The sequence below is a fragment of the Perna viridis genome, chromosome 10 (genome assembly GCF_037379345.1).
Source record: "Perna viridis isolate PV_CMFRI_1.1 ecotype Kerala chromosome 10, ASM3737934v1, whole genome shotgun sequence".
NCBI classification, from domain to species: domain Eukaryota; kingdom Metazoa; phylum Mollusca; class Bivalvia; order Mytilida; family Mytilidae; genus Perna; species Perna viridis.
Window position 1 is genome coordinate 39110383 of NC_142454.1, and position 20217 is coordinate 39130599.

Sequence of the window (20217 nt, forward strand, 5' to 3'; positions counted from 1 at the left end):
CTTCACATCAACCTAGATTCAATGTCAATTTCACTTCATTTCTTACACTAAAATTATGACAGGTGCATGCGCTTTCGTTCTCTCTTTTACAGTTTTAAGTTCAGTTTAATTGAAAATTGTTTAATTCAGTAGGTCGGAACTTGTAATAACGTTATTGAATTTTCGCTCATTAAGGCGACGCATTGTAGGTTTTAATCTTGTTTTCTACATATAAATGCAATCATCTATTCCGATAAGACAATGTAATATGTTCAAGCGTGCTTTGGGGATCTACGATGGTTAACGTCTTCTTTATAATTCTTCTTGAAGGTAAGACATATCTCTGAAGAAGAAAAAATGCTTTGGAATGTGTCATTAAAATTTCTACACAGTTATGATAAAATTTATATTTATGATTAATCTGACGCACAATCATTCGTAGAAAGCTGAGTTTCTCTGATTTTTTGTTTCTGTTGTTGTTTTGTCGTTTTGTTTTCCTTTTTTTTGTTGGAGGTATAGTTTTTTTTTCTTTTTAAGGAATAATTGGTACAGCAATAAGTCTAGTATCCATTGACAATGGACAATTATTTCCACCAAGTTTTGCGGTGCATATTTGAAAATGACAGTTCGCTTTAAAAAAATGTTTGAGGATATTTTCGCGTTGACTTCCTTTTAAACTATAATTAAACAATTTCATATACATGTATGATAAACGTTGACACAAACCTCTGATTATAAAATCGCTTACGTAACAAACTATTGTAAAATAGAAGTAGGTACGACTAACCGTTTTATGTTGGGTCGACAAATGGCCAGTAAAATTTTTCTATATTTAACAAAAAATAACTTGAAAAATCCCGAAAGACTCAGCTTTCCACAAAAGTACAAAGACAAAAAAAAGGTAATATGAACTTTTAGCTAAGTTTTAATAAATAAAAACTTATGCGGAACTCATATGTAGATTTACATTAATTTTGACAATTTTTCGTATTTCAAGTTATTTCATGTTAAATAGTAACGATAATGAACTCAATTTTGGCAGGACAGAACATCGTTTTGACCGTTATATTTAAACGTGGACACTTTCGCATATGAGTAAGTTTTGCGACATTCAAGATCACGAAATATCTGCGAAAAAAAATGTTAACATTTCCTGGTTTAAGACATTGAGACATACGACCAATATATTGACCCACGTATATGCCATGCATGTAATGCCCAGCAAATATTGAAAATAACAACTCTGCCATATCTTATTATCTCGTTGATTAAACACAGAAAGAGAGCATCAAAAAGTGTGGTAAGATGCTTTACTAACCATTTAGACTTTGAATGTAAAGTTTATTTGACTCAGAAGTAACTTTTTGGATTATTAATTTATTATTTACCATTCTATCAGAAACGTATTTAGCTGAGAATAAGAAAATTTTGTAAAAACGTTCACCATGACGAGAAAGTATTAATTCAAATTGCAAATTTACAAATTATTACATTATCACATCGAGCAAAACATGCATTATACATAAAGTAACTTAGAAAATATCACGATGATGTTTGCCAATGTCATGACCTGAGTTCAAAGGCTTGTATAAAAAAATATATGATATTCACAAACATTTTACCACAAGAACCACCAAACCTTAGATGGTCAAAAAAGGGGAGAATATTCTACCAATTCAATTCTATATGTGTCCATACATAGGCCAGCCGAAAGAAACACCAGATTTAGGTTTCTCACCTTTCATAAAAAAAACCCAATAATCTACAGGCTTTGGTCGTTTTTAGCTCACAGTTTGGAAAGGTCTCCACCTCTTTGACAAATTCCATATTTGTCATTTCTCCTCTATTGATTATGCAAAATAAATTAGAAATGATCTAATCAATTCTTTATAACAAAGAAAACTAGTATACAGGACCAATAGAGGAATACATTGTAAAAGGATCGAACAATATTAGACCAAATATACCCGTAATCTAAAACCAGGTCCAGCAGACATAACAGTTAAGGAGGTAGACCTAGGGTAAGGGAAACAACTCTTAAAAATCATTGGAACGTTTGTATTCAGCATTTTACATAAATCTCATATAAGCATCAAAATAATTTAAACTAATTTCACTCTGTTTCACAGGAAAGCTTGAAAGGCTTTGATGAAATTGAATATGACACAAACATATCACTGATTTCAAGAGTTATGTTCCTTACCCAAGGTCTACCTCCTTAAACAAAATCCATATGAAATAAACAAGTCTAGTGTGCAAAATAATTCTGACAAGGAAATACTTAATTTAGCTGAAGCATTTCCACAATTTTTGTTCTTTTAGAATGGGGCAGCCATACCATGCGTACATGCTCTGAAGTCGCGGTTTCATTTATAATTTTCTAAAGCCATTGTCATTACACAAATAATGCTGTTTACTTCAGACGTTTTTAGTGCGATATACAGGTAAAATACTCCAGAAGTCTCGAATCACAACACATTTTACGTGCACGTGAACTATTCATTCAATTAAGGGTAATTGAAAATTAATCAGTTGTTTTTACATTAGATTTTGTTATCATACAAATTCGTCCTTTTTGTAATTAGCCAAAGAAAACAACGACACATCAATTTTACATGCTTTTGCTGTTACAGTAATGTTGTCAGCAATATCGGCAAACCTCGAGTTACTATGGACATTTGACGAACAAACATTTGCCCACGAGGTTAAAAGGAACTCTCCAACACAGGATGATTCAGAAGGATGCAAAATGACCTTTGGCATTACTAAACCTAATGGATTTAATGGCAATACGGCTGCTTTTGATGGTTCGACCTTTTTTGATTTGCGTATCGATAATCTATCTCCGTCTAACTTTGCATTTTCTGGGTGGTTTAGAATAACGTTGTTAAGTGGGACACTATTTCATTATAAACCAGATGATAGTAGTGCCCAGTTAAAGGAAATAAAAGTTTGGGTAGTAGAGAAACAAATAAATTTCAGAAGACAATTACAAACCGTTAACGAAACGGATGTTTGTGGCTCAACAATGTCAGAAAACACGTGGTATTATATATCGTTTGGAATACATAAGAGTAGCGGGACTTTCTGGATGTACATGGACACAAGCAAGGTATACGATAAAGATGAATCATACGTTGACAACGTTGACTTATCGTTGCCCGGAACACTAAGAGTTGGAGGCACATTGGATGGTTCATGGCAACTGTTGACTGGATACGCAACTTGCATCGCATTCCATAGTGCAGAGTTCCCTGGTATGAGTGTAACTGAGCCTTTGTGCACTTCACCCTCGTATGGCAACCGTAAGTATATATAGATTCATGTACAAGTTATATGATATTATGATATAAGTATAAATACACTTATAGGTGTAATAAGGAATAATTCCAATAGACGACAGATTTCACAACAGTGTAAATTCCATGTACATATCGTAAACAACATGGCTACCATTGCTGCGACAAGACAGAGCCGTTTAGAGGCTTAAAATTATATTACATATTCTATTTCATTCATTTCCGGCATTGTATATTCAAAAGAATAATTTTTGAAAGAATGAGGTTATCAGTATCCCTTAGATACTTTGAATATTGAAATTAACAACCATGTCATGTTGTCGGTTGAATACCGCCATTTGCAATGTAAGTTGCTGCTGTCAATTACACTGATTGAGATTCTACAAGAAAAAAAAACTATTTATATATATCAGATAGTTAGGGATTGGACTTGTAAGGGTTAAACGCTGTTTTCCCAGAATTAAAGGATGTGTAAAATCTGACCATTCACTAAAAAAACAAGTTTCGGACTTTTATCTGTTTTGTGAGTGAATGGTCCGATTTTACACATCGATAAATTCAGGAAAAAGCAGTGCTTAATCATATATTGAAAAAGGTTGATAGCATTAATTTTATGTTGACAAATGACACTAAGCTTCAAAACCTCGTCTGACCCCAGTTTTGATTTCGAGTCATGGCCATACATTTTTCAATGACAAGGACACGTTGTCTGTGCATGAATTATGTATCATTTCCATCATACCTGGAAAAATAAGTCTGTTCATTTGAAGTATTTAAAAACAGAATATCAATTGAAACATTATAAAAGCATCGTATGACGTCAGAAAACTTTAATTCATCTAAAATATTCTCATCTTTTTTTTGTAAGCATTTAAGCATTTAATAATTATACTTATGTGTCAGTCTCTCTAAGAATCAGGTTGAGTGCGAAACATGATATGAAAATCACAACATTTTGAAGATGTAATTTTACTGCACTTTTTAATGGTTTCATTGAAATGCACTGAAAATAAAACATCCAGGGGCAGATAATTCTCGTTCTCCTACTATTGTATTGAAAACATTCTGAATAAATTCAGTGATACAGGTATTAAATAGAAGTCTTTTCAAATAGTGGAGCATCCTTGAGTGAAATTATAATGTAAGATTGGTAGGTTTTTGACATGCATGTTTCTTATTTCTCCCATTTTGCCTGATTCTTACAAATACTAAGACTTTATACGAAAGAAGAAACATAACCAATATTTCGGTCTGCACCTCCACACATTGGATCCATTGAATTGGATTAATGGCTTGGAGATTATTTTTAGACTAGTACAGGATACAGGAAGTTAAACAAAGACACTGTTTTAAAATAATCATTAAAATATTGAATGTTATAACAAACAATATTTGAAATAGGTTTTTAATCTATGAAGTGCTAGCTGCTATATATAAGTCTCTTTCATGAGAAGCATATATTTAGGGATGTTTGATATACATTGTAGGTCGCTTCTTTACTAGTCAACATTTTAAATTCCCGGGCGGATGTACGTCAAATACGGAGAGGGTATCTGTTAAAAAAGGGAAAAAACATTCTTAAATAAAGATTCTCCTTTAGTAATGGGGATATAATTTATTTCTTTTCAACATGCGACCTTTAGCAAGCATGTTAATTTTTTAATTTTACCATAGAAAGTGGATAAATAATATCAATCAAAAATAGGCTAAGGTAAAATAATTTTCTCCACGAACTTTGTAGTCACCTCAGAAAATTTAAAATGGGGGGAGAGAACTCGCGCAGAAATCTAATTACTACCGGTGGTTAAAAAAGAATATTTACCAACTCAATTCTCGCTATGCCTATTGACACATAGGTCAAGGACATGCTTCCTCCACTCCTGTCTGAGGTTGACTTCCCTTTCGATGGTGCTTCAGGTGTATCCTTTTTACACAATTTTCTTTCTCCAAAACGTCCACTGACGAAACGTCCTGCGTTCCATGTATCAACATACATGTAATTAAAAAGCGTTCAGAGAACTGTATGCTGCGGTGCAGGGATGTTATATAGCGCACGTCCGATTTCTTTCCTATGAAGCAGCGCCATGGTAGATTTGTAAGATGAAATGTTGGTATAGCTTCTGTCAAAAAAAAATATATAAAAAAGGGGGAGTACAACTCCACAATAAATGTCTCCTTTTCTTTACGTTTAAGTAGCAGTCCATATAAAGTTCAGACATTGCCCATGGTAATGTGATTCATCATGTAGAAAAATCCATAGATAACACGATGCGTTTTTGGCCTACATATGCTATAATTTTATGTGACCATAGTCCTTTCTGTATTTAGATCTGTACTTTTGAGAAAATTACACTTCAACTTTCCACTAAATCTTGCAAAGTGCTAATTTCATGCAGTTATCTACCACTAAAACCAACCAAATCGAACAGAATGAAGGAAGATAACTCTTACAAAGTGCTAATTTCATGTACAATCTATATCTTAAAAGCGCAACCCCAGAATGAAATACTAAGACTGATTATGTGATCTACGTGTGTATAACGGTCTCCGAACAAGAATTAAAGGTAAATTTGGATGGTTTTTGACATGCGTGAATCACCTCCTGTCTGATTTATATAAAGACTGCTAGTTAAAGCTTTATTATATGATGTAAACCTTGGCGACGTTATGAACACACTGGTTAACAAGTCATAAAATAGCTTCCATGCATTCGACGTCTAACATTGTTGTTGTACGTGGGGCCGTTATGTCTTTACATAAACTGTATCTTGAAAAAAAAAAAAACAGGTAAGTTATAGTTGCTATGTTATTATTAAATAAATAATGATTAGACGACCCGTAAATATCTCAATATTGTATCAATTTCACAATGACTACCTTGTTGGACTGCAATCTTTTGATTTACGGGGGTGGGTTGGGGATGGGGGTACTATGGATTTTCTAAGTATGTTTCAAGAAGTTTTGAGAACATAACTAAGTTGTCGCCTACAAGTGAATTAAATGGTTTTAAGTTTTTTTAATATTTTTTTAATTCTATTAGAGGATTTCCATAAAGTAAAACTCACTCAGTTTACCACGAAATGATACAAAGGAAGGGTTTCACAAGATTGCTGGGTTGCATATATGAAACATTAGTCACTATAGATTTGCTTTCAACTATAAATCAACATGCCTACGCAGTGGGAGACGCAGAGGCCGGGATCCGTGATGGGATCCCTGTTTTGGTGGAAAATGTTAATTTCATGAAAACATCGAGCAAAACGAGCTAGTATCAACAAGCTTGACTCTACCAACATTTAAAAAATTTCGGGATCCGGCCCCCTCTTTAGAAAATGATATCATGCCAGTTTGAACCACTGTCTGTCCTCATTTCTTGTAAACCTTAACCACTCTAGGGGTTTTGATGAAACTTAATAGATTGATTGATTGATTGATTGTTGGGGTTTAACGTCCGAGCAGCGATATTTCAGCTATATTCAGACGAGAAACTTAATAGAAAGATTGGGCATCATATACAAATATGCATGAAGGAATATAGAGCACTATAAAAGGAGATAATTGAACTTTTAACGAGTTATATATTCAACTTCATTTGAAGGGATTTATCTCGTTGTGAGCTTGCTCTCAGTATTGATAATCAGCATCACAAACCACTCGGGAAAGCGCACGTGTGGTACTGCGCTTTACCAAGTAGGAACAGATGAACAAGAAATTATGGATAGGACTGGGCACCGCTCAACAAAAGGCGTCAGAACGTACAAGACTGCTAACGCTAATATTCAGAAACGAGCATCGGACGTCTTGAACCCACCATTTGAAAATGGAAATTATCCAGGAATCAGTTTTAAGTAAATTTAAAACTGAAAATGCTGTTACCGATCCCGTTCTAAGAAGTAAAAAGCGCTGTCTTGTTGACATCACAAATACGTACATGAATGGAATTTGACAGGAGAGTTCTGTAACGTTTTTTAATTGTCAGGTTAATTTCAATTGAATTTTAAATTTTGGCGTATTAAAGACTTTACTTAATTCTTTGAATTTTGATTTTTAATGTTAAGTTAAGTGGTAAGCTTTCAATTCTTTCTTTCAAAATATCTTTTTATAAGGTGTTGTTATCGTATGTGCCAGAAATGTCTTTACAAGAGGGGGACGATTCCGGATGTAAACCGAAAATAAATAATTTTTTTCGCTTGACTCTGTATATTTATCCTGCAATGAGTTCATTAAAGGGCAAATAACGGGTGTCGCATAAATTGTTGCTTTATTTGTATAGTAGGAAATAAAGCAATTAAGCTCCACCCACCATCACAGTCACGCGTCCCGTCGAATCTCCTCTGTCAATCTGTCAGTCACAGCGTTCCGAAGACATTGTGCCATCAAACAAATATGTCTAGCCATGTTAATTCAATGTTTTACGGCGTAACTTTGAACATTGCCACTTTGAATGTGTACACACACAATCCAACACATCAATGACTTTGTCACAAAAGAAAGTAGGTCACGGAAGAATTTATTTCACATCAGAAAAACATGTTAAATGACGGTAATTGTTAATTAATTTTGAATATTTATGTTATGTCTGTGACTCGTTTAAATGTAAAAGTTACAATTTACAATATTTCGTCAAATAATGTCCAACTCTCAGAACTACTTTTTGTCGCGGGTTTTCAATGAACGGCAAATGCTTGGGGCCCACGACAGGTTCCTTCTTCAGAATTAAATACTCTTAACAACACAAAACCATCAAAATTGACTTATTGCAGAAAAAAAACCCCACAATATTAGTGTTTTACAGAAAATATATAGAAAGTATTTGTATTCGGCTCGGAAGGGGAGTAACTATTCGGCAGAGCCTCCAGTTACTTCCCCATCCTTAGCCTGATACAAATACTTTATATATTTTTCTGTAATACACTAATATTGTACATGTATTATTTCTATTAATTCAGCTTTATTTTTGAAGCCAGCATTGTTTTTGTGGTGTTGCAAAAGAGATGGAGCTTTACCGTGCATTTTCAATGTAGTTATTGCACTGCTTTTGGCCCCTCCCACAAATGGTTTTCATAGGGATATTGTTGTGAAAATCATTCGACAGTGAAATAACTATCAAAATAGGGAAGTTAATGCACTCTGTTTTAAAATATCAGGTTTTAATGCACATGAAAGATCAAAGAATTTAGTTCAAGTTATGTTACAATAGAGTTTGGCACATATACCAGCGTGTTTATCCATTCATTGATATTAATTAGAAATTTTTTTAAAAATTCAATGATAAACTACAAATTTGTATACATATTTTTTTATTAATTGTCCTATATAATACTCATCTTTTAGAAAAAATTGTAAAAGTCCCACGGACTTTCATTTGGTTAGTTGTTTTACACATCACAGAGTTATACAAAGAAAGTTCTGCAAATTCGGGCTTTTTATCAGAACGAAATAATAGGTCCGTCTAAACACCGCAAAGACAGGTAAATGTGGCAAATGTGCCACACGTGAGAATCATATGGTTTGCATCAAATGATACTCATATAAATCGAGCACCATATGATAATTATATGTTTCGATTTACATATGATAATCGCATGATTAAAATATGATAATCATATATTTTTCACAAACATATGATTGTCATAATGTTTTCAAGCCAAAATTGAGGATCATATGATAATCATAAAACTATCATATATTAAATATCATATGATTGGAATATGATTACCATATGATTATCATATGAATCGAATTGGCTGTGTATAGTGCACTAAGACTATAAAAGTTGCATTAAGACCAATAATTTTCTCAACTAAAAGTACCAAACACTCAAATATGTATCTAAAATACATATATTACACATAATTATATATAGAAATGGTCACCTGTGTTTTAATCGTTAGTTACCTTGATAAATAACAAGTAACTAAAAATGGAATTTAAAAGTGATTTTAGTGTTGAAATTATAGAGGTATTAGTCATTTTGTTGTTGCTTTGTAGTTTTTTTGTTTGTTTTTTTTACAAAAGGAAGAAATCGAAACACTGATTTTTTTTAAATGAGAAAAAAATGCATATTCCAATCATAATCACAAGAGTTTTGGCTTGTTCATCATTGTACATACAGACCCTAACTCGAATAATTCAAGCCCTCACCGTCATCGATTCTCCGAGTTAATGTAGCAATCGATAGTGAGTGGAATATAACGACTGAATTATTCGGGTTAATACAGATCCCGGCGATATTTTCTGTGCTATTTGCATGATGTATTGTGTTGATAGTTCGACTGGAATACCGTATTTTGACTCAATAGCATCTTTGAGGTATTGCTATCTGATAATTTCTAAATGCTCAGTATGATTGATGTGTAGAAATGTGTCTTCTAAAGTGAACAAATAGTTTGTAGTTTACAGATTTAAACAATGATCGTTTCGGGTCTACAAAATGGACTCTTACGATGTCATGTCGTATGGTCATCGTACAAATGATCTCACCAAGAGCAATCTATTTTTTTTTTTTTTTTTTTTTTTTTTTTTTTTTTTTTTTTTTTTTCTTTTTTAACCCATCGTTATTGCTTAGTCTTCAAATTCTGTTTGTGGAGACAAAGACCACGGTTACATATCGACTTCATCTCTAGAACTTACTTCTGTACATGAACACACAGACGACAGACACAAATTGATATCAATGTATTTATGATATAGATGTCAGTGAATTATCAAATGTTTCCTGTGTAATAAATTTCTAAATTTCACATGTGAAATAAAGCCTGTAATTTCTCTCTCGGACTTTCTTCGACCAAAATACTAATATTTAAAATTTATTTGAAAATTGCTATAAACTGTTGATATAATCTATATGATAAATATGTAATCAGTTGGTATCGTAAATGACCAAAATGTAATAACACTACGAAATTTAATTCCTTAAATCTTGGGGTACTTCAGCACTTGTGGTCATGTTCCGGTTTTTCACTTTACCCAATTAGTCATCAAAGAATAGAAAAACAACAAACAAACAAACAAAAAATGACGGATACTCTTGTACGATTTTTAATTACATGAAATCTTTAATGAATCAATTATTTACGGTTTAATACTAAATGAAAACCATGGCACTATTGGATGTCTACAGGGCTGATTTTAAATGTTTTAGACCGATGTTCAACTAATAAATAAACATCCACACCCAACTGCAGACTTCGAAAGGTTCAGGTCAGGATCTGTTGCTCACGTATTTGCTGACACGTGTCGGGGAAAACTGCACAAAAGACTAAATATCTGAAGATTTTATTGCTTTTTCATCATTAACTTCGTGCATTAAATGCAGTCTTACCATCCCTTTTCACTGGTAGTACTTTAAATTCACTTCTGAAAAGAGTCTTCTTATTGGTCTTAGTGCTACTTATATGGTCTTAGTGCTACTTATATGGTCTTAGTGCACTAAGACCGGTCTTTGCAGTGTTTAGACGGACCCGTTTTTTTCAAACAAATTCATTTAAATTTAACATTTTTTTTTACAAAATCACGATAGTTATAAATTATACTATAGGTTAAGATAAGATAATATTGTCTTTAGTAATATTTTTATTTGATTTTTGGCCAGTCCCCATCCGTTACAAGCCATAACAGTACATAACTGGTCGAGCAATCTTGTCATTCTCTGTTGCAAGATATAACTGTTTATAATCGGGCGATTTATACTGTTCTCACCTATTGTTACCAATAACAGTTCATAACAGGCTGTGAAAATATTATCTATATCTTTCATGAACTGTAACAAGATCCAACAACGTTATAGACAGCAACTGAATTTTTTAGCCAACTGTCAATTACGACAGTCTATGACAGTCCATTGAGAATTGTCATCACCTATCAAGAACTGTTACGGTTCAGGACAGGCAATGACAGCCGGACACATTCCTTTTAACACCTATCACGATCTTGAACAGGATATGACAGTGCATGTTAAGTGTATAGTAGTAACTGTGAACTTCTGTCGTCACCTGTCTTAATTCATGATAGTATTTACCAGTCATTTATCAGAAATGTGCAGTACACAACAGATAAAAAATCACTGTTCCTAAAACGGACCGTACTGTTTTTGGTTCATAATGATGGTTCGACGCCATTTTGTTTGAGGTCTTTCTCTCTTCCTTCTTCCGTCAGATGTTCAACTTAGGCCCCCTTGGTGGTCTGCGAGGAACATGACCATTAAAATTCTTAAGTCTTGAGAAAAATGGTTGATCTGTTGGTGATGTCATTAATTTCAAGTACTTTCATTTGGGTTACCATGGAAGCTAAGAATATTCTCAGACTTAAGTGTGTTTTCAAGTTTTGTGACGCTGGGGGCGAAGACTTCATTGGAGATATTATCTGGCCAGAATATTTCCACTATGTTCCCTACTATAGAACGCCAAATTAACAAGTATTATTCATATCTTATGATTACGATTGGATATAGGTTTAATTCATTTGAATTAGTAATCAAGGGAACCAAGATATATTCTAGCGGGAATCAAATAAAAATTATCCAGGGACAAAGACCAGATATGGAAAATAGACACACACAACAAAGAACATAAAATAACCAAAATCATACATACAAAGTATATGCACATAAATGAGCAACTCGCACTCCACTGAACACTGGGAGCATAGACCAAGTGCTAAATCATCAAAATAGTCTGTCACTCGTTTAGAATTGGAGAAATAAGATTACATTATGTTATGTGAAAACCAGCTAGTCTTTCTTCCAATCATGCACTACTATTGACCTTAACCATTTCTTTTGCTCTTTTGCACAAAATTCGAAACCCGGAAAATAATACTAGTAAGTAATTGGTTCTAATGCTACTGATGAGAGATCAGTTCGTGAAGAAGAAACACATGTGCAGCATTCCGAAATTTGCAAATATGCATGTGAAGGTTTTTTTTTGTTTTGGTTAGTAGTAATTACTAGTATTTTAAATTGACGCTGCAAAAAAAAATTAAAATATGTACATTTAAATATAAGACACAAATTCAAGTATTGTTTCATGTCAACATAAATGTAATAACAATCCCACGTAACATAATTATGTGAACGTCATTGCTTTTTATTTTTTCATTTGCACCAAGACTTTGTTTTCCCTAAACGTTTTATGATATGTTTCGCTAAAGATATGCTTTTCAGTTGCTTTTGGATTTTGAACTAGATACGGCTTGTTGTCTTTTGTCCTGTTTCCTAAAGTTTTTGTATTCTGAATCGATCCCAATATTTAAATCCAAATTAAAAAGATTTTTAGGTTCGTTTTGTTGTTGTATTTTTCACAACTGTCCCAGGTTAGGGAAAGGGTTGAGCGACCACCAACATGATTAACCCCGCCACATACTTTATATGCTTATCCAAGCCATGGAATCTGTAGTCCAGTGGTTGTCGATGTTTTTTATGTTCATTGTTTTTCGTTTTGATTAGGTCGATTTTCGTCTTTTATGAATAGTTTCAATGAATTCATTTTTGGACCTTTACAGATTGCTTTATTGTTTGGGTTTTGCCCATAATCGAAGAGAGTGTGGTGACCTGTAGAAGTTAAATTGTTTGTTGTTTGACTTTTGGTTGATGACTGTCTCATTGCCAATCATACCATATCTCTTAATTTTTTATATTTTTTTTAAAATTTAGTATACTAATTTGACATCACAACATTAAAATAAGATGAAAATTAGAAGGCTGGACCAAACAAAGACAGTTCTATATATCCAAGAAATATATATTTATTTCAGTTATAGTATATCACTTTAAAAATATAAGACAAATACATGTCAAATGCCATAAAATAATTCAACGGTACATAGGAGAGTTAATTAGTGTAACCACAATGGAATGGGGAATTTTAAAACTGTAACTTTGAAAAAGTATGACACTTAACTGGTTTGTTGGTCATCATTAGTGACTTGCAGATTGGATTCTCACATTTGACAATATAGGACAAAGTATCATAGTGCTGATAAATAAGAATTTAGCCTTTGACCTTAGAAGCACTGAGAGCCTAATTTCAGTTTGACAGAAAGTTAACCCGTTATATCAAGAGTAATATACAGCAAAGATCGTTGAGTGTCATATCTGTAATAAATATTTATAGCTCACATCTTTGATAAAGGTTTGTTAGTAACAAATACTTAGAGCTCACATCTTTAATGAGGGTCTCTTAAAATGTGAAGCCAATAAATCCTATTTGTAAAACTGTTTCTGGTTTTATTACTTAAAAAATATCAATGATTCAACTTTGTTCTCTTGCTATTTACACCTGCCTCATAGTAGTTCTCAAGGTCATCGATACCACAATTTTTTAATATAACACTCATCAATTAAGAATTTAGGTGACATTTATCATTGAAACTTTAATTTGAGATAGTTTAGATGATGTGTCAAAGTGGCATGTTTTGCCAAAAAGTATCTAGAAAATATGTATTACTATTCCTGAGAATTAACTTAAATGTAAAAATGTGGTGCAAGTCATTCAAGTGTGAAATTGAGAGAAGATGAGTTCACTGTTGTCAGAATGTCATGTGACCACAAAGCATGGTGGGTCTGGTAAAAGTTGCAGAGATTTTGACTTATGTAAAATGTGATGCATGTCATTCATGTGCCAAATGGAGGTCAAGATTAGGTGAATGTTGTTCAGCTCAACCACCTTTGGCAAGGAAATTATGTCCACATCCAAACACTATATCTGGTGTTAATTATTCATGTTTTATATTTAGTGAATACATTTATTATTACATAGTTTATCATATGTGAAAATGTACAGTTGTTTCTTTGGAGTGGAGATATTTTTGTGGATGTAAGTAGGTCCGAATAAAAAAAAAGCAACCAAAATTTACCATTATTGACTGTTTATGTTAAATGGCGTCAAATTTGTTGCACTATTTTAACATCATTTAAACACCTTATTTAAAACAAATTGGTGCATTTATAACACAAATGCATCCTTTCTTAAAGTTAAATGATAGTTTTGATAAATTGCTACAATTTGAAAAATATAGAGAAAGCATTGAAATTTATTGAAAAATGGGTGATTACTCTTTAATTTTGTTGCTTTGTAGTAGGTAAAATTAAAATACATTTTCTGATCCACCCATAGTCAATATGAATCAAACTTTATATCATTTGTCATAAATATGATATAAATATTGTATTTAAACAAAATGTTCTGTGAGGTGACATTTACCCTGTGTCATCCATGTCAAAGGATCTGCCTGATTCTTACATGGACAGTTATCAAATAGAGACTACATTGCTATCGATGTTGCTCCAAGAAAGAATTCTGATGCTCAGGTGAGACAAAAAAATACTGAAAAATTAAAGTACCAAAACCACATGTAAAAACTGCATTAGTAACTATTAATACTAAAAAGTTTAAACATCATAAAACAATCAATATATCGAAACTCTCAAATACTTATTGAAAACATTAGTGGTCCTTTTCACAAAAAAATCGTAAGTGTAAAATTAGTCGTAAGTTATGACGTCAAAGTAAATTAAAGTATTGTGACGTCATAACTTACGACTAATGTTACACACCACAGATGACTAGAATATTGTATGAAATGCTGACAAATGGCAGGATATGCTGGAGACATTGTAAAAAAGGCAAGATATGTTAAACCTCCTGTCCATAATATTACTTGGCCGTAAACTATGTACCTAAAGTCAATTTTACAAAGTTTTACGAAGTTATACGTGAAAGTTTAAGTTTTAAATAACAATACATTGTACATTTATCTAAATTAGTCACGGTATTTCTTAATACTGGATTTGCTATTGCGAAATTCAAAATTTTGATTTAGCAAAATTGACATGTTTTGAAGTTGAATGCAAACTTAGATATATTCTATGTACAGCAGATTTGAATACGCAATATAATTCATATTGTTGTGTTAACACAGGAAACTAATTAAAGAGTAATCAAGGGGACCAAGGTTATAGCGGTAATCAATAAAAAATAAAATTATATGATAATTTCATTGAAAAAAAGTATTAAAAGGAAAATTGTTCCACATGCAGGAAATTGGAATTATATCGGAAGGGAAAGTCGTCAAATCATTGATGCGTGTTTTTGCAACTCACATTTTTAAGGAAGACCATGTTATATTTTTCAAACTTTTGAACAAATTGAATCTTTTAAACTAATGTGTAACTACGGAGCTGTATTTTCTAAAATAATGATTATGTTTATGACAATGCACCCCTATGTTTTCGACCAACTAGAATATACGCAACTTCCTAGAACATCTGCTCAATCCCTGTGTTAACAGTTCAAACAATCATTCCCAGACTACGTATGTCATTTCCGACAAACTGATTTTTCAGCCATTCAGTTTCGTATCTAGGACCTTGCTGACGCTCCGTCCCTATTAGTTTGTCATATTAAAACTGTGGAACTAACTATAGGATAAAACACTGTTTTCAAAAATTGATCCATGTGTAAAATCAGACAATTCAATCAAAAAGTAAATAAAAGTACTTTCATGTCAGGTGTCCGAATGAATAGTCAATTTGTACACAGCCAAAAATTTTGGAAAAGCATTGTTCAATCCTTATAATTCCTTTACCACACTATTTAAAATGTATTTATCGCTTTTTTAGTTTCGTGTAGACTCATATCGTGAAATTAAAACACATAATTGACAAAGTGCAAATGGCGGCATTCAACCGACAACTTAACATGATTGTCAATTCATATATTCGTATTCTGTAGTGGCAAATGATAAACATATTCTATTAAAATTGTTGTTTTGAATATACGATAAATGGAATAAGCAGATATTTTTTGTCGAAGCAGTGGAAACCACGTTTGTAAAGATATGTACATGGCATTTACCCTGTTGTAAAAACTGTCATCATTGAGGTTGTAAAAGGTGAAATGAACAACCATTCATAATGCACGATAAAAGGCTAATTAGATTGGAATTATAACTGAATATCAAAATGATGTCTGTACCATTACCTCTGCAAAGATTGTTAGACACCAGTCGCGGTGCTGAATTATTTTTGCTTAATCATTATCGGATTATTCTCACTTGCAATACGACTGTTGTCGCTGGTGGAACAGGACATGCTTATCACTCCACAGAAACTGATGTCAATCCCGGTATTCTTTATTTCATATTGCAAGTGCTTTAGTTTTTTGTGTGACCTTGTGTTTCCGACATTTTTAGCTTTTAGGTGTAACCTTTTTTATTCGGTTCGCTACATTGTGTATGTAGATCGTTTTCGTCTCATGTGTTCGCGTATAAGCCATGGTTTTTGGGGGTATTTCAATCATCTCACTAATGTCTCATCAGTATTGCTTCGCCGATAATTGTTCAATGACAAATTGTTGACTTGAATTGTCATATAATCAGAGTACATCTACGAATCTACCTTACATCAACGAACCGTTTGATAAAAAGTAGACTAATTTGGTCAGAGAGTTAAATAAGTCCGTATTAAATTCACCATCAATGGTAGAGGTGTATCATGGTGAAGAAAACCATATCAATGCTTTTTCGGTCAGCATATATTTAATATATCTTTATTCTATATCTCGAACGATCAACAACCGAATGAAAATCAAGACTGGTTTTGTGGTCTGTAAACGTTCGTTGGGTTTAAGACATGGATGAATCTCTTGATTTTCTCATAGTAAAAATATTTTTTAAATGTCACAAGTCTACTAACTAAACAGCTCCTGTAAAATGATTCATAGTGTAAGCGCACATTAAAAAATGTTCACTTATGTGACATATTTGCACTCTCTTTATACCTTTTTATTAGGTACAATTTACTATTAAGGTTATCTAGTCTAGTTAACAATTCAAGTATTTCAATCTAAATGCCATACCGTTTGAAAACAGCATCTTTATGTCAAATGCAAAAAATGTAGTTGATTGGATCATTAATTGAAATAACCATGCCCATCTTTATGGTTTGTAGGTAATGTAGTACTACTTTTATGGGACAGAAAAAAATTATTTATAGTGCAGTTTATTGTTAATGCAAAGTTCATTTGAGGTATAAAACATGGTTTTTCATTTTTCTATTTACTTTCGCTTCCCTGAAAAGGTATTGTAAATTAACTCATGGTCTAGATAGGGAATGTATATCTTACACATTATTCATGTATATTTAGAGTAATGCATCCAGTCTGACCTACATTAATGTTTCATTTTCTCAAGACCTGTAAAACAATATGAGATGTTCATCAGGAGTAACGAGTGCTCTTTCTACACCATTAAGTAGCAATCTTTGTAAGAATCATGCGAATTCTGTAAAATGCGATACACCCCCAAAAGGCTACATTTTTTTTATATTTTTGTAATTAAATTTCTTTAATGGTCTATGTGATGAGATGTGTAACGGTAACTTTTCATTCCAATCTGTCTGCTATTATCAGATAATTCACATAAAAAAATCCGATGTTTTTACTGTATTGTAGTGTCACTTACAGAGTTATCTCTATATAATATCTCTGATGAGCAAGGGTTATATGAAAATCTACATGTTATTTACTATTTACTTTAGCATTTTGAACAAAATATCAAAAATAAACATGTGTAGGCTTTCCAACCACATTTTCTCATCACATTTTGCATGCATCTTAGCTGGAATGATACTTTTTTTTGTTTATTCATGACCCGATTCACATCAAATGCGACCACTAAACAGATAGACCTTATACTCTAATTATTCCATGTCTGACAATGTGAATCATTTATATAGTTCATTCCATCATTTGTTAAAATAAGCGTGATGTCTATAAACACGTATCGTCTGAATATAGCTTAAATATTGCTGCTCGGACGTTGAACCCTAACAAACAAACATACATAAAAACGTTATTCATATCTCAAGCTTGAACTTCAAAAACATGACAGAAAGCTTGAAAATCAGTACATAGGCTTTCAATTATCAGTGTTATTTACTTAAGCATGATATTGGCCTTTGAATGAAAAGGAGCCATATATAGGATTCGTATACAATTCTCCTAACTTTCCTTTAACTGAAAAATCTTGTAGGTAAAATATACCTTGGTTTACGAATACATTACATTTCAATGAAAATTTTAATGTACTTTAGTATTTTATCCGGAAGGCCAACAATATCACCATGGTATTTAATTTCTGCATGAAAACCTAATTATTTATAAACATGCATGCTCTTTATGGCTACAATCATATTGCTGGAATATTTAAATACACCATTGGACATGGTGGTTACATTGTAATTCAACTGTTTACAATGTATAGGATTTGGTAGACTTAAAATTTTACACTGAAAATTCACGGTAAACAGTCGTAGATTTACAATCTAAAATAAAACAAAACGAAACTCAGAAACACCAAAACAAAACAATTACCAACACAAGTAATTAAAGGAGAAAAACAAATTAAAATAAAACAGTAACAAATCAATAACACATAACAGACTGCTGATGTATGTTTTATCAGATGGTCACATATTATTTAGCACAAATCCATATACAATTTCCCATACAAAATGAATGATAATCGATATACTCGTAAATACAGAAGACATACATCGTTTAGTTAACCAGACGAAAACTTTAATTGATGGACGTGTTGGTTACATTGTAATTCACTGTAAGTCTACCTCTTTAAGGATGTTGCTACTCATGTTCAGCCATTTTTTGTCAGATTTTCTTACTCTTCTGGTTCAATCCATTTCATAGCATAAATATTTTTTACCCAGATACCCCATTTATCTTGTCATAACTTCACCTTCAAATGGTATAAAAGAATAGAATATGAAATCCTTGTCATTTCGTAGGTGTTTATGATAGTTAAAACCTACCAATACAAAACCTGTGGAAAATCAAGAGAAATAATTTACCCGCAAAAAAATGAAATGCTTATATCTGAAAACGAGAACAATGACCCAACCTGTTTTTCTACTTATATTGTTCTAATATAAACAATCTCGAGAGATTTAGAAACTCTTTGAAACCTTTGTTATTTTTCAACACAGCTGTGAACATCTTTAATATTCATAGTTTAGAGGTTGATTCATTCGTACTACTATCTATTAAATTCAGTCATTCTAAATAAAAGTTTTCCCTAAAGATCATGTTAACATTCTTGCAATCCGACTGTTTAAATTTTAACTTTGATGGTACTTATTTTTTTTTCATTACAGTACAGCCAAATTGTAATGGCAATCCTGATCTAGATCCCACAAAACCAAATGCGATGTTTCAACGCTACAGATCGTCAACAAATAATTTGGAAGAATTTACTGCATATGACCAGTGCACGCTAGTGTCTTGTGCTGCTTCTTGCGCGAGATGTGCTGACTGTCATCATTTTCAGTATGAAAACCCTGTATCCAGTTGTTCCCCTTGTCGTCTGTTAAAAGTTGGAACAGGGAACACAGTTTCCGGCAATGGAGCATACTACAAGCTCATACGTCGCTCGGATTGAGTTGTAATACATGCGATATGAATTTTAAACTGTCTCAAATTTTTGTTATCTGTGAAATATTTGTTGAACCATTTTCAAGACAAAGAATTGTACATTGTAGATCATTCATTTATTACCTTATAGTGTTTGAAACTCCTTTATATATTTTGTTTTAAAAAAAGCGTTACACCATTACACGTGACACCGTTACACCTTTACACACAATTATTTGTGAAACTTATATTTTAAATTACTTGGATTGTTTTCAATTTATCGTCACGAACCAACTTTCACTAATTCTACTTCCGGTTCGTCGTCTAATACGAACCACTGGGTACGACTCAATAATGGAAAACAACTCTGTTGTTCAAGTGAAACGAACCGTACGATGGGAAACGCAAACAAAAAAAAACAGTGACACCAGGTGCTCTAGAAGGGTAAGCATGTCCTACTACGTCAGCGACACCCGTCACATTGCAAGTACATACGCGATTGGAGTCGAGCTCGA

At 32.6% G+C, this 20217-nt stretch overlaps 1 protein-coding gene across 1 annotated transcript; it reads left to right on the forward strand.

Annotated features, from left to right (window-relative positions):
* Positions 1-131: 131 nt before the first annotated feature.
* On the forward strand, positions 132-19824 carry LOC148605702 (uncharacterized). The gene is made up of 3 exons (XM_088550691.1): positions 132-309; positions 2613-3284; positions 19447-19824. The coding sequence occupies exons 1-3, from the start codon at positions 276-278 to the stop codon at positions 19728-19730; spliced, it is 990 nt and encodes a 329-aa protein (XP_088406817.1). The 5' UTR covers positions 132-275; the 3' UTR covers positions 19731-19824.
* The last annotated feature ends 393 nt before the right edge of the window (positions 19825-20217 follow it).

Bases quoted from the DNA above. Each gene is read 5' to 3' on its own strand.
- LOC148605702 (XM_088550691.1), top strand. From the start codon at position 276: ATGGTTAACGTCTTCTTTATAATTCTTCTTGAAG. The intron at 310-2,612 runs GTAAGACATATC...TTGCTGTTACAG, and splicing joins CTTTATAATTCTTCTTGAAG to TAATGTTGTCAGCAATATCG. The intron at 3,285-19,446 runs GTAAGTATATAT...TTTTCATTACAG, and splicing joins TTCACCCTCGTATGGCAACC to TACAGCCAAATTGTAATGGC.